We start from the raw sequence: 15,072 nt of genomic DNA, 5'->3' as shown, positions 1-15,072 counted from the left end.
CTTTTAATGGACAGATTTACCTTTCCTTTAGCTAACACTATTCCTATTACCTAGCCATCCTGAGCCTATTTTTACTAATACCCCCCACAACCCAGCTTCTTACACACTTCTGTATAATACTGGAGTTCTTCTTTAACATTTTTATACAATGTATTTAGAAATTCTCTCTAGCACTGGCTACACCTGCACACCTGTGCAGTCTCCATTGCCTTATACAGTATGCTGATCAGGCCCCACCTGCTTACAGCAGTGCTGAAGAAAAGTTCTTCAAGAAGGATTTAAACATTGGAGGAAGCCACCATTGTGATATTGAGCTAAGTAAGCAAACAGTTATGAGGAAGACGTTACAACAAATTAGGCTTAGGAGGGCTAGAAGGCTAGATTAGTTTTAGCTTAAAGAAAGGTAAAACTGTTTTTTAACCGAACAATAAACCTAATCCTCACCAGATCCCTATCACTTATCTTAAAACTTAAAATGAACCCTTAGCAGTTTGTCTGAATTTAAACTGTTAACTTCAATCTGCCGCTAAAAATTTACCATTAAATCCCAAATTCAGTCAAACTTTTTTTTTTTTTTTTGATAGAGTGAGCAAAGATTAGAACTTTTGACAAACTTTGCATGCCCTGTCCCTACTAAGGGAACATTTCTATCAAGGGTACACATACAGTGATACAATCTTGAGATGGTTTCTAAACCTTCCTTATTTCACCAGAAAATGTGTTTTTACGATTACCACTGGAGAGAAGGCATTTTCTTGGTGTTCTTTCTGAAACCCCTTTTGGGGACACAGAGCTGACAAAGAACCCGTTCACATTTTATAAAACATAAAAAAAGTCATGCCAAGCTTTAATATCTTACAGTTAGACTTTTTTGCTGTTGTTTTGGATAGTGGAATAATGTTTAGAACTGCTTTTATTGCTTTCATTTTCCATACTGAGGGGGGTTTCCTTCATTTTCTGTTACAGTGTTTTTGATAAGTGGGAATGGTTCAAACTGTCAAATTTTTATTGTTGTCTGTGTTCCTGCTGAGGAGGTTCATCTTGCTTTCCAGCCCAGTGACAGAGAACAATGGACAGAAAGTGGGGAAAATATCGAGAGACAGCAATAAAAACCTGACATACTGTAGGTCATTACCCTTCCTCACTCAATCTAAAACCTAAACATAAATTTGCTACACTTTAAAGTACATCCTAAATCCTAATGAAAACCTTAACACTTTGCTAATAATTGGGTATTTTTTGCAAAGTGAAATCTAACTAGGTTCTAGGGGAAATTCCCTTGCAAAGTGCAACTTTCTTTGCAAAACGAACACCCTTTTTACCTTCAGTAAATCAACTCTTTAATCTTAATCACTCAATGCTCGACCCTGCTTGTAACCATAATCTCTGCCATTGTCTTGGCCCTGAGTGGTTTGGCTTTTTATTGACTCATGTATGCAATATGTATTAATGAACAACTGGGACACCAGGCTAAGACAATATAGGGATGTGGTTAACAAACTAAACAAAGGACAATTGGGCAGGATGAATGAATACTTTTTTTTTGCATTTGAATCAGGAATTCAAAGAGTTATTCCTAACACACCATACCCATAAATACTGAATGGATACATTTAACTATGCTGAAATCTAGTCAATAGCATAAAGATATATTTTTCTGTTTAAAAGATAACTTCTGGCAAAGACAGACAGAAAGGGTCAGTATAGGTCTTCTAGATCCACACTCACTTGTTTAGAAGCAGCTCACTAGCAGTTAATTCGTGTGTAAGAGGTGGCAGTATGGTATCATGCAGCTTGTCAATGTGGCTTTCATCAGGGCTTAAAACCATAAGATTATTATCAGCAGATTCATCACGGGAAGTAAATGAAAGCTGCTCAAAGCTAACAGCTTTGCTGTAGGATGGTGGAAGGTCTCCATCTGCTGCATATAAATGCAGATCTGTATCGGGTGTATAGCTAGTTCCCTCCAGGTCAGCACTATAGTCTTCTTCTTCCTCCGCTTCCGTTCTTGAAACTGGACTCTTGTGTTCTTCCTCTTGCTCATCCTCAACCTCTTCAATGGTCTCAGTTGTCCCTTGCCTTGAGTAGACCATAGTACACTGTGTTGGCTCACTATACAAAAGAAGAATATGATGAGAGAAAAAAAGGCATAATCAAGACATTAATTTTCCTTAGCCAATTTTAAAATTAAACATGTTTATAGAATTTGCCTACAAACGCACATACATTTTACTAAGATTTTAAAACTGCTTCATTCAATCTTTATCAGCTGTTTCACCAAAACAAATATATGGTGTGTAGAATGGAACCACATGTGCCCAATAAGACTGCAGACTTGTCCACAGCAGCACTCTTTATATAGAAAAGGGCTGCTGTAATTGCTTGACTGTGTAAGAGGAAAAGGGCTGCAGTGACTGATATAGTGTTTGATGGTGGGAAGACGAAAGCGTAGCATGAAGCTGATTTTTACATTACAATATTCATTAAAAAAAAGGCACTTTGAACATTTGCCTTGGGCCTAAATTTTACATCATACAGTTTATCATGAAAGAATTTGGCAATTGCTTTGAATTCAAATAGACAATTTCAAACAACATGCACGACAGGATCCATTCCTTGTACCTTGACTGACATGATGTAAAAATGCAGGTATAGCACATATATTGATTAATGAATTTGTGAATAAAATAAACATGCATGGATAAAGCACCTGGATGCTACACTGCCACTGTCAGCAGATGAAGAGGACATGTCCATGCTGTACATTTTACGAAGCCTAGGTCGCGCACGCTCACTTGTTTTTGGTATAGAGTCTGGTCCATCTAAATCATCAAGCGTAGATTGCCTTGAGAACAGCATGGTTGCTTCAGTGTTGCAGCTAGCAGCGCAAATAGTCACAAAGACAACAATAAGTAAGAAGCAAGCAAAATGTTTTCTACATAATCTGACATGATTTCATGCAATAAATAAAAAGACAAGCACATGAAAAGCGCACAGACTATCATATCATGTATCAATCATTTAAGATATTAAAGAATTGAAACTGATAGCAGACTGTACATTTATCTTACTTCTAGATAGGATATCTGCAGAAAAAAGGGCACGTTGTCATTTACACATAGTTGACTTGGTGTAACTGAAATAAACCTTCTCCACCTTACTGCTTTGTGGTTGGATGCCTTTTAGCCTCTTCATTTAACTGCTTTTGAGGCAGTTAATCACAGAACAGTGAAAAAGCTAAAATATTCTAGTAACTACACTGAGACTAGTTTCACACTTATGAGGCTCTGCGAGACGCGTCCCTAAAAGTATTTTGGAAAATGCTGCTCAAGCGGTTTCCAGTGCATGGGGGTGCCATTAGGATAAAAGTAGCAAACTTTGTAAAATAAAAAAAAAAAAGTTTTCACCTGCAAGGCAATATCAAAATGTGCTAGTATGCACTGCATGCTAGCACATTACGAAAGACTTACCTTAAAACGAAGCCCCCCAGTGTGGTGCTGTCACCGCTGCAGAGGCTTCCATCTTCGCCCGGTCTTCCTTCTGGATTTGGAAACTCTTTGTGTCTGATTGGCCGACTCACAATGACGTCAGTCCCGTGCATGAGAGTGGGAGTCTCGGACGCAGCACAAAACTCTGAAAGAATGCTACGGGCATGCTGTTCCTTCGGAGCGTTACAACCAAAAACGTAAATGTATTTTATTGGGATTTTATATGATAGACCAACACAAAGTGGCAGGAAAATGGTAAATGATTTTCAACATTTTTTACAAATAAATATGTAAAAAGTGTGGCGTGCATTTGTATTCAGCCCCCAATCCCCCCCCCGAGTCAATAATTTGTAGAACCACCTTTCGCTGCAAGTCTTTTTACGGAGGTCTCTACCAGCTTTGTGCATCTAGAGAGTGGCATTTTTGCCCATTCTTCTTAGCAAAATAGCTCAAGCTCTGTCAGATTGGATGGAGAGCGTCTGTGAACAGCAATTTTCAAGTCCTGTCACAGATTCCCAGTTGGAATCAGGCCTGGACTAAACCATTCCATTGTAGCTTTGGCTGTATGCTTATGGTCATTGTCCTGTTGGAAGGTAAACCTCCGCCCCAGTCTCAATTTTTTTGCAGACTCTAAAAGGTTTTTATCTAAGATTGCCCTGTATTTGGCTCCATCCATCTTCCCATCAACTCTGACCAGCTTCCCTGTCCCTGCTGAAAAAAAGCATCCCCACAACATGATGCTGCCACCATGTTTCATGGTGCGGATGGTGTGTTCAGGGTGATGGGCAGTGTTAGTTTTCAGCCTCACATAGTGTTTTGCTTTTAGGCCAAAAAGTTACATTTTGGTCTCATCTGAGACCCAAAGCACCTTCTTCCAAATATTTGCTGTGTCCCCCACAAGGCTTCTTGTAAACTGCAAACAAGACTTCTTATGGCTTTCTTTCAACAGTGGCTTTCCTCTTGCCACTCTTCCATAAAGGCCAGATTTGTAAAGTGCACGACCAATAGTTGTCCTGTGGACAGATTCTCCCAGCTGTGGATCTCTGCAGCTTCTCCAGATTTACTATGAGCCACTTTGCTGCTTCTCTGATTAATGCTCTCCTTGCTTGGCCTGTCTGTTTAGGTGGATGGCCATGTCTTGGTAGGTTTGCAGTTGTGCCATACTCTTTCCATTTTCAGATAATGGATTGAACAGTGCTCTGAGATGTTCAAAGCTTGGGATATTTTTTTATAACCTAATCCTGCTTTAAACTTCTCCACAACTTTATCTCTGACCTGTCTGGTGTGTTCCTTGGCCTCCATGATGCTGTTTGTTCACTAAGGTTTTCTAACAAACTTCTGAGGGCTTCATAGAACAGCTGTATTTATACTGAGATTTAATTACACACAGGTGGACTCTATTTACTAATTAGGTGACTTCTGATGGCAATTGGTTCCACTAGATTTTAATTAGGGGTATCAAAGTAAAGGGAGCTGAATACAAATACACGCCACGCTTTTCAGATATTTAGTTGTAAAAAAATGTGAAAAACATTTATCATTTTCCTTTCACTTCACAATTATGTTCCACTTTGTGTTGCTCTATCAAAGAAAATCCCAAATAAATACATTTATGTTCTTGGTTGTAACATGACAAAATGTGGAAAATTTCAAGGGGTGTGAATACTTTTTCAAGGCACTGTAAGCTTACCTGTAGGTAAAAATAAATTCAAAGGCTTACTACCACTTTAATGGCATCCCCACACATCTCCTGAATGGCAGCATATTTGTCTGTGCAGGTGATTTTGGCTGCGGGAACAGGTGTGGTCCCGCAGCAGCACTCAACCGCACAGGTGTTACCCTAGCCTAAATACCCAGTTTTCAGGGGTGCGTGCACCTGTCTGACAGATACTTATCTGGATGAAAAATAAATGTAGCTGGGTGCACCAACCTGTAAATAAAAGCTAAAAAAAGTGAATTTTTATTCAGAGAAATATAAAAATATGTGTCCAATTACTCTACTTGTCACATCTAAAGATATCTGCTACATGTGCAGAACATATTCTTACAAAACTGTAATATGTCATTTTAGAAATAATGTAGCAATTATTGCAATTGTTACTGTCATCATTATTACCTCCTAACGGTATTCACAACTGAAAAGTGATTACAGGCATACCCCACTTTTAAGTACACAATGGGGTGTATTTACTATAGCTGGAAAGTGCAAAATCAGGCTCACTTCTGCATAGAAACCAATGAGCCTCTAACCCCAGATTGTTCAATTAAGCTTTGGTAATAAAACCTGGAAGCTCATTGGTTTTTATGCAGAAGTGAGCCTAATTTTGCACTTTCCAGCTTTAGTAAATAAACCCCATTGTGTACTTAAAAGTGGGGTATGCCTGTATAAAGAAAAACATCCAGTTCTGGTAATGTAACTACAAGTGCCTCTGTGATTATAAACAGATACAGGTGCAAAAATAGGAGGACCCACAATATGGAGTTGATAGGTATAATGTGGGAGATACAGGCGACAATGATGCAGGAGGGTTGGTTGGTTTTTTGCCACTAAGAACAGAGATACCCAAACCCTAGATATTTTATTGTTATTTTGTAATTTACTTGCACACGATGGAGGAGATTTACTAAAACTGGTCCACACAGAATCTGGTGCAGATATTTATAATAACTAATCAGCTTCTAACTTCAGCTTGTTCAATTAAGCTTCGACAATAATACCTAGAAGCTGATTGGTTACTATGCACAGCTGCACCAGATTCTGAGTGCACCCTATTAAATAGCTACAGCACATTTTTGTATTTGCTTAGTCCTGATTTCATTTAGCCCCGTTGATAGAAGGTATTAATGATATAGATATGTTTTTACTTCTCTCAGGTACTTAGCAATATCCCACAAGTGCGCAATACATATCCTCCTAAAATGACTGCTGATTGATTTCTAAATTGGGTAACATAATTTAAGTGATATTAAACCATTAATTTCATTAGACACTTTCAGCAGCTAATTTAATAACTTACTGTGTATGCAGCTTTGTCATCTTTAATCCTTGTCTATGTTCCAGTGTAAGCTAGTGCAATGACCACTGCCACAGGTATTCTTTTTAAGGGTGGCTCCTTTGTTTTGCATCAATAGAAGCACACATTCTCAAAGCCTAGGATCCTCCTCCCTTCTCCAAGCTAACAGACCTCTTTCCTGTGAGGGTCTGAAGTTCAGGGAAGCAGCAAGTGATGCTCCCCCATGATACAGCAGTGAACTGTCTCTCTGCATCCTTACATGCACAGGGAAGCAGCAAGTGACGTTCCCCCATGAGCAGCAGTGGACTGTCTCTCTGCATCCTTACATGCTCTGGTAATGATGACATCAGGTCTTCAGACTAGTTGTGCTTGGGGGAGCAGAAGCTGCTGGGACTGGTCTAGCTACTGGGAGGAGCGGAGAATCAGATTCCCCCAACACAAAAATGAGCAATTAATCCTTGCATTGCAGATACAACCCCACTGCAAGGGATATGTTTTCATTTGCCCGGAGTCGGGCTTGAAGCTAAAAACACTAAGGGTTTAACAGACCAATGGTTTGGCAAATAAAAACAGTCAGTCTTTGTCCATAAAATTACAGAGCCTGCAATTTTTAGTTGATCAAAGGATGTGTAGAGAAAATGTCTAGCATTCGTATGCTGACTACATCTTTTATTAATATTATTATTATACAGGATTTATATAGCGATACCAGTTTGCGCAGTGCTTTATAACATGAGGGCAGACAGTTCAGTTACAATACAATTCAATACAGGGGGAATTAGAGGGCCCTGCTCTTTAACTTTTTTAAAAATAATTCTTTACAAAATCATTCAATGTAGATCACCAGTCTTATCTGTTACAAACAGCAATTTCTAAATAACTTAATTGTCATGTGGAAGTTACATTTCTTTATTAAAAAAATCTGAAAACAACTATATTTTCCTTTACTCAGGTTTTTATCAATTTTTTTTTTTTATCTAGTATATATGATACTGCTAAATTGAAAATCATAATAAAGAAGAATAAAGAAGAACCCTACAAATAAATATTGCAGTTAAGCTGATTGTATGGCATAGATTTATCATAATTGAAGAAACATTTCAACTTTTTCTGGGCAAACTAAAGGGAACATGGTATGCAATGTCTCCATAGCCCTCATGTGTATAATATTGATGATAACGTATTTACAAGAATTTCGGTTTTTCAACATTTTGGTTGTTATTTTAGAGTGTGGTTAATTTGTTCTCTTTACTACATTTAATTTGGCATTAAAAAAATGATGCAGTATGCATATGTGGCCTAGAAATTCTGCATCTAGAAAATATGAAATACATTTGGCGTGCTTGCTCATTTTATAGTGAAAGTTTAGTAGAGGTCTTATAAGCAATTAAAGATTACATTTCTCAGAATAGGGAACTGAGTCTTTGAACTATAAAGGGCTTAAAAGCTCTATCCAGGCTCTCCAATTAAAAGGAATGGTAAACATGTTAAATAATTATTCACAATTATTTGAAGCAATCCTAATTTTAAAACAATTTTCTTCTTTTTGATTGGATTCAGTTTCTTGCTACTTTATATTATACTGGAAAAAGGCTACTATAAATGAAATGTATACATAAGTAAAATTTTAAAAAATGTCAAGGGTTCCTGAAATATTACAGTCTTTTAGCTTTGTGATATTTAAAATACATTGAATTTCCCTAAAGCCCTGCTAGCAGAAAATATTGGACCTAGTTGAAAGGAGGCAATAACTGTCTGATTCTCCTCCAAACAGTTCTGAGTTGTATGACAGCTGCTATTCCTTACACATAATGAGCACTCTTGACAATGTCTCAGATGTATTTTGCTTCTATAACTGAATTTGCCAAGTAAAAACTAATTTACTCACATAAAGTACGAAGTAGAGATATTCTTGAACTTTCTAGTACTTTTTAGTAACACTGTTGCCTATATATCTTTTGTTATACTATACTAGTACATATAAATTGTATTACATCATTTAAAAACTAGAGTTAATCCTCAAAATTTGGATGATTTTAGAATCTGAATGAATTTTATGAATTCAGATGTCCCAAGCCAAAATCTGAATTTCCTTGTTTGGCTTCCCAAAAAACATCTAAAAGAAAGACCCCGAAGACTGCTCCAAATGTGCCTATAAAATTGTGTCCTTAGAATTGTCCTTTATAAATAATTGTCAAAAGCATGATAAAATTCAATCTTCCACAGACACACTCTATATTATTATTTTCCAAACATTTGTAAGTGGTGCACAACCATTTCAAGCTTTGTATTGTGCCATATATCCTGTACTATTCCATTTTCTCATGTACTGCCATTTCACACCACTGTAAGCTTTTGTGTTGATAAGCATTCTAGTGAAATGCTGTAGTGTATATGAATGGAAAACACATTTGACATGAAAAGGCTGTACGTGACCTGCTTTGTCTACCAGTTCAAATGCACTTTAATATAACAGAAACACAGCGCAATGCACAAGAGGCCAACATAGCCGCTGAACTGCCATGTGTACTCCTCAGTTAAAGACAATAGGATTTTGCTGACCTGCATTTGACATGCATTCCAGATGCACTTCACACAGTAGAACAATGCTGATCAATATAAACCCTAATGATGTTTTTTTCTGTTCTGTTTTCCCCCTCTCAGTCACATTTACAAACACATCAAAGGAATTTATAATTTTTCTTGCACTTTGTTCTTAATCTCTGTAATCCAATAAGTGTCTGATAGCTGCACAGTCCTCTTCAGAATGACCTTCTCTGTCAACCCTGTTGTCAATCTCTTTCCCTACTCTCTGAACATAGGATTGTATTTACAGTTCAAAGAATCTACTTTAGATACAGTTAAGATGTGGTTTAGATATGTCATTAATTGAAAAGAAGTGGAAACGATGTTAGGACATCTTTTAACCATGTCTCTTAATATGATTTACCAATGTTTCAGAACTCGGTAAATGCTTTGGTCAGTTGTACATGCTTTACTTCGTTCACATTGGGTGTTTTCTATCTATGACTGCTACAGAACTTCTGATATTTGGACATTCATTACTTACTGATACATTTGATATAAAATCTTATATCTAATTGCAGCTGCATGATTATTCAAGGCTTAGCACAGGGCTGCATTTGCAATACATTTCTCATGGGTTAGAGCATTCAGCACCAAGATAAGATTAGTCAGCACTAAAGCACGGTGTTTACCATGTGTATTCTCATTCTCAGTCTTATACTTTCTCCAGTTACCCTCAGATGTTTGTGTAAACCCAAAAAAAGAATTCATTACGTAATGGTGAAAAGGCTGTAAATAATTATGGGGCTCTCTGCAATTAAGTCTGCCCAGTCATAGATTGTATAGTCAAAATGTAATTTGCTTCCAGCCGTACTTCTTGACCTATGCTTCAAATGACACAATACTTTATGTACAAAAAAGAGGTAGGACAGTCTGAACAGGATTCAGGTGCCTGTCTATATATATAAAGTTGTCTTTTTGATGTACTGCATATATTTATATATGTGCAAATTACAAATTGTTCTATAGTAATCCCCATAGTTCTGAAATTAAAGAATGTACCGTAGACATTATTTTTCATTAGAAAATTACCTTGACAAGCTGTCATGAGAAGCAGCAGAATCTGCACTATCCATTCTTTTACTGGAGATTTTGCCATTGCTTGCATGAGATGATGTTGGATCAGGCTCATCATCATCTCTGTCTAGTCCTGACTCCTTTGAAAGCGCCATCATGATGTGGTTTTGATAATACATGTGAATGCTTTCTCGAGTAGGAACATTACCCTAAAAAGTAATGTATTTATTTATTTATCACAATGAATTGGTAAAAAACAGTTTTTGCAAATAAAATAACCATTGTGTATGATACACACACACACACAGTATATATATCATATATCTATCTATCTATCTATCTATCTATCTATCTATCTATCTATCTATCTATCTATCTATCTATCTATCTATCTATCTATCTATATATATATATACAGTATATATCCATGTTTAAACTTTTGGTGCTGTACCAAAAGAGTAAAGAGTTTTGACTTCACAAAAACAATGTTCACTGCACTTAGTAAATAACCTGAAGTTCTGTTCAATTCAGTCAAAACTATATATTTTTCCTTCTAATGTAATTGAATATTCAATGCAAACAAACTACTTACACAAGTCAACTTACTTTTTAATGGACTAGCGCAGGGCTCAAAATTTCTAGTCCTGAGTTACTAGCCAGGCCTCAAGGGTTATTCGCCACCAGTTGCTCCACCCAACCCTACCCTGCCCCGCCCCCAATTTCACCCCTAAACACGCCCTCATAAATTATCTCATGAATTTACACTTAAATGTTTTATGCAGAATTAAGCTACAAAAATAAATATTAACAACAACTTTATCAGTGCCCCTCAGCACAGCCTCACCTGTGCTCATCAATATAGGCTCACCTGTGCCCACCATTGCAGCCTCACCTGTGCCCACCATTGCTGCCTTACCTGTGCCCATCAATGCAGCCTCACCTGTGCCCATCAATGCAGCCTCACCTGTGCCCACCATTGCAGCTTCACCTGTGCCCACCATTTCAGCCTCACTGTGCCCACCATTGCAGCCACACTGTGCCCACCATTGCAGCCACACTGTGCCCACCATTACAGCCACACTGTGCCCATCATTGCACCCTCAGTGTACTTTTGTACACTACAAAAAAAGTTTACACAAAAAAAAGGAGCTGTATGTGATTAACTGAATCGCGCAGTTAAGAGCGGTTAAGCGATTGTCAGCTCCTCCATTATTGTGTGAATTTGCCCTCATGTTACTAAGTTAACAGCCTCTACTAATTTAGTAATTGATTGCTGATTACCTTTTTAATCTCCCTTGTCAGCATACAGCGCTCTATCCTTAGTACTGTTGAGATATCAATGTGCCCTCGTGAAATTGAATTGAGCCAGGCAGTAAAGCTATCAAGTGAGGCAAGGAAAAGGACCCACGTAAACTTCAAAATGTTGAATATCCTTTTAATGATGTTATCTGCAAGTCAAGATAAAGCATTTGAAAAGATTAAGAATAATACCTAAAAATACGTTAAGAATGTTGTAATCACAAAAGCCCTACTTTGCACACATCTTAAAACCCAAAGTTAAGTTATAATTACAGTCTGTGAAGTATAATTATTCCAAAAGAATTTTCACCTTTAATGTACCTTCTTTTAAACTCTTATCTTCCTTTCTTTCATGCTAGTATATCAGCAGAGACCTGCGCCAACTTCTCTGTTCACTGGGGTCTTGAAAATTTACAGCAGTTCAGTAAATGTAATGACTATTTTCAGTAATGTTTATATATCAGAGAAAGGAGATATATGACACGCCATCTAGTTACATGTCAGGTTGTCACTTTTCACTTATGTTACGTGTCTGTAGGTACTGCAAATACATAATTACTGTAACTCTTTCACCTGCTTAGTCAGCTGATTTACCTCTGACATACTGCATAGCCAGTTTCACCATTTCAAGTTTAGCTTTGCTGCTTCCTGTTTCAACCCTCTGTTCAGTGGTCACCCCAATTCATTGTCCATTATGTCCAAGTGACATATGAAACTGAAAAACTTTACTAGTAAATTGGTGAGAGGTTATCCTATGTGGTAGGGGTTTGTGAATAACAAGGATGGCTGAACAGAATGGCAATATATCCTGTTTCCCCTAAAATAAGCCTTACCCTGATAATAAGACCTAGCGTGATTTTTTGGGGACGTCTGCAATATAAGCCTTACCCCGAAAATAAGCCCTAGTTAAAGTGCTTGTAAAACATGTAATCTGTTTTGTAAAAAGATTATATAATGTGCAGTGTTTCTCCTTTTGTAACTTTATTGTGGAAAATACTTAATATTTACAGCACCGCTGAGCGCTCACGTGACCTGCCGGAGATCTTCTCCTCTCCTCCCAGCTGAATCTCAGTGGCCCATCCCTCGGCAGTATTCGGAACAGGGAAAAAGATCTCCAGCGGGTCATGTGAGCACCCAGCGGCACTGTAAATAAGGCATTTTCCACAATCAAGTTAAACAAGGAGACACACTGCACATTATATAATCTTTTTTACAGAGCGGATTACATCATTTTAAAGGACTTTAACCAAGGTTTAAGGATTACAGAACTTCATAATGCTGACTGCTGAAATGACAGGGGGAGAGGGGGGAGAGAAGACAGGGGACATATGAACTTTTTAAAAAACATTTTACTGTTTTATTTCAGGTTTTTTAGAACATAGAGAGGGGTAAATGACACAGCACAAGCACTGTGCTGTCTATCATGCTTTAAAGGATCAGGATATTTATATATTTTTTTTCTCCAGAAGATGACATGACTGTATTTGAATAAATGTAGATTATTGTACATACCATAAAAAATAAGACATCTCCTGAATATAAGCCCTAGTATGTTTTTTGTAGCCAAAATTAATATTAAAGACCCGGTTTTATTTTCGGAGAAACACGGTAGTTCCCATATATGTACTTTGACTTTGTATTTGGCTGTTTACTTTGGCTTCTATAAGCTGTAAGGTTCTCAACTCATTCTGATAGTTTAACAAGCATAACAGCTGAAATTTGGTATTTTATTATCATCAAATATGTGTTTTATCAATGAAAATCAGTAAATCTTAATGGACTTATTTAATCCATATAAGAAAAAAGACCCAGATAAGAGTTTGTTAATTAGGATTAGAATTTGGGAGAGCTAATTATAATTTTTTACCCCGAGGAGTCTAAAAAAATAGGTTCACTATTTTTTGGAAATTAGAAAGGCTACTTTACACAGCTTTCATGAAGGTATATTAACCTAGTTTATCTAATGGCTTAAAGCAGTCCATGCAGAACCACATTTAACACAGACTTTTCTTTGAAATTGTCTTAAACTGACTTTAATTCAAATCCTTAAAGCTGTCTTTGTGTGTGATTGTTTATCTAGTAACCGGCTGCTACATTCTAACATGTGGCTTTTGTGGTATTACTAAACACACTGATTTTAAGTATTTTTCCTATAAGTTCTAGGGTAATGACCTTTGTACTAACCAAACTCTTGGAAAGCTACCTAGGATTTCTGCCAAACTTTTAACATTAAGATGCACAAACGCCTATGTGTAAAATATAGTAGCCCTTAAGCATAACTATATATAGCAATGAACAGCAAGTATTGCTTATGATTAATAGACAGTAGCGGAAGAAAAAGTCACATTATATTAGTTAAGAACTAACTTAAAGATCTTTACCTTTGGGGCACTATAAATCTTATATATATTTAAGTGACTTTGGAGGTAGTCTTTATTACGGTAAATCTTTGCTTGGAGGCTGTATGATGTAACACAGAAAGGCAATATGAACTGGGGCTAAACCATAGATCATGTACATGTTTAGAGTGTTGAGATGGGCACTAAGAAGATGTCACAGTATTAACTCTTATTATCTTTTCATTAGCTTCTTAAATAAGAATTCCAGGCATGGTATATTTTTACAGTTACATTGGGCCAGCTTGGGCCAATGTGACAATGTATATACCATACTTGGCCTATGCCGCCGGGAAACTGGAAATCACTAAAGTAGACACTGATACTCCACTTTGCTTCTGGGTCCTGTGCTGAGTGGCCAACCTGATACATTGTGAATAAAGGAGGTTGACTACTCGGCACAGGCGCCATTCAGAGAATGCTTTGCATCCTCTAAATGAATGCAGAGCATTCTCAGGATTGGAAGACATCAGGGACAGTGACGTCACACTCTCCACTTCTCCCCCTTGTAGAATCAGAGAACGCTTTGTATTCATACAGAGGATGAAAAGCATTCTCTGAATGAAGGGGAAGTCGGGGGAAATAAGCAGTAAAATAACTCTGATCTGCAACACTACACTGACATTTTGGTCTTGGTCCGTATGAGTGTATTTTTTAGGTATCAATGAGGTTAGAACAAGAATTAACAGCAAGGGTTCAGGAGGCAAAAATGTGTTATGTTTTTATTATACAGTAATATATAAGTAATATTGGGATAATAATAACGTATAAATGATTCAATATAATCATAAAATCATTATACATTTGCACAAAAAATATTCTGTCAGCACCATACATAACTTGGTAATATAGTCACTACCCTCGACAACCTACCTGGACCATCTGACTTTTTTTTGCCACGATCTTCTTCTTTATCTTCACATTCTATAATAATGTGACCTGAAAGATACCACATAATAATGTTTATATATATATATATATATATATATATATATATATATATACACTTTATGATTATTTATAGTTACGTTATACTATACTAATAAAATCTTATACTATTTTATTAATATTCCTTATAAACTTACATTTTATATTTACGTAAAAGAGAGCTAGATGTAAATAATATTTGCAGTCTGTGTTAATTTAAAAATAAAATATTTGTATGTATAATTTGTAATGATATATTTTAATGGGGTAATTTTATTTGTAAATTCTGCTTTCTGCCTTGAAGTGCTACAAAAAGCAGGTGCTTTAAAGTGACACCATCACCTT

At 36.8% G+C, this 15,072-nt stretch overlaps 1 protein-coding gene across 5 annotated transcripts in view; it reads right to left on the bottom strand.

Moving 5' to 3' along the window:
• The window catches only part of PIEZO2 (piezo type mechanosensitive ion channel component 2), a 465,998-nt gene that overhangs the window by 44,538 nt on the left and 406,388 nt on the right, over positions 1–15,072 (bottom strand). For 3 of the 5 annotated variants that reach the window (XM_073631329.1, XM_073631330.1, XM_073631331.1), the window contains 5 exons: positions 14,674–14,739; positions 11,387–11,553; positions 10,121–10,314; positions 2,711–2,878; positions 1,729–2,112 (listed from right to left, as the gene is read on the bottom strand). In XM_073631329.1, the coding sequence (XP_073487430.1) occupies positions 1,729–2,112; positions 2,711–2,878; positions 10,121–10,314; positions 11,387–11,553; positions 14,674–14,739 (979 nt within the window). The remainder of the gene's footprint in view (positions 1–1,728; positions 2,113–2,710; positions 2,879–10,120; positions 10,315–11,386; positions 11,554–14,673; positions 14,740–15,072) is intronic. The other 2 variants (XM_073631332.1, XM_073631333.1) reach the window with 1 other exon arrangement.

Source organism: Aquarana catesbeiana, linkage group LG05 (assembly GCF_042186555.1).
Source record: "Aquarana catesbeiana isolate 2022-GZ linkage group LG05, ASM4218655v1, whole genome shotgun sequence".
NCBI lineage: Eukaryota > Metazoa > Chordata > Amphibia > Anura > Ranidae > Aquarana > Aquarana catesbeiana.
This window is presented reverse-complemented; position numbering and strand designations above follow the sequence as displayed.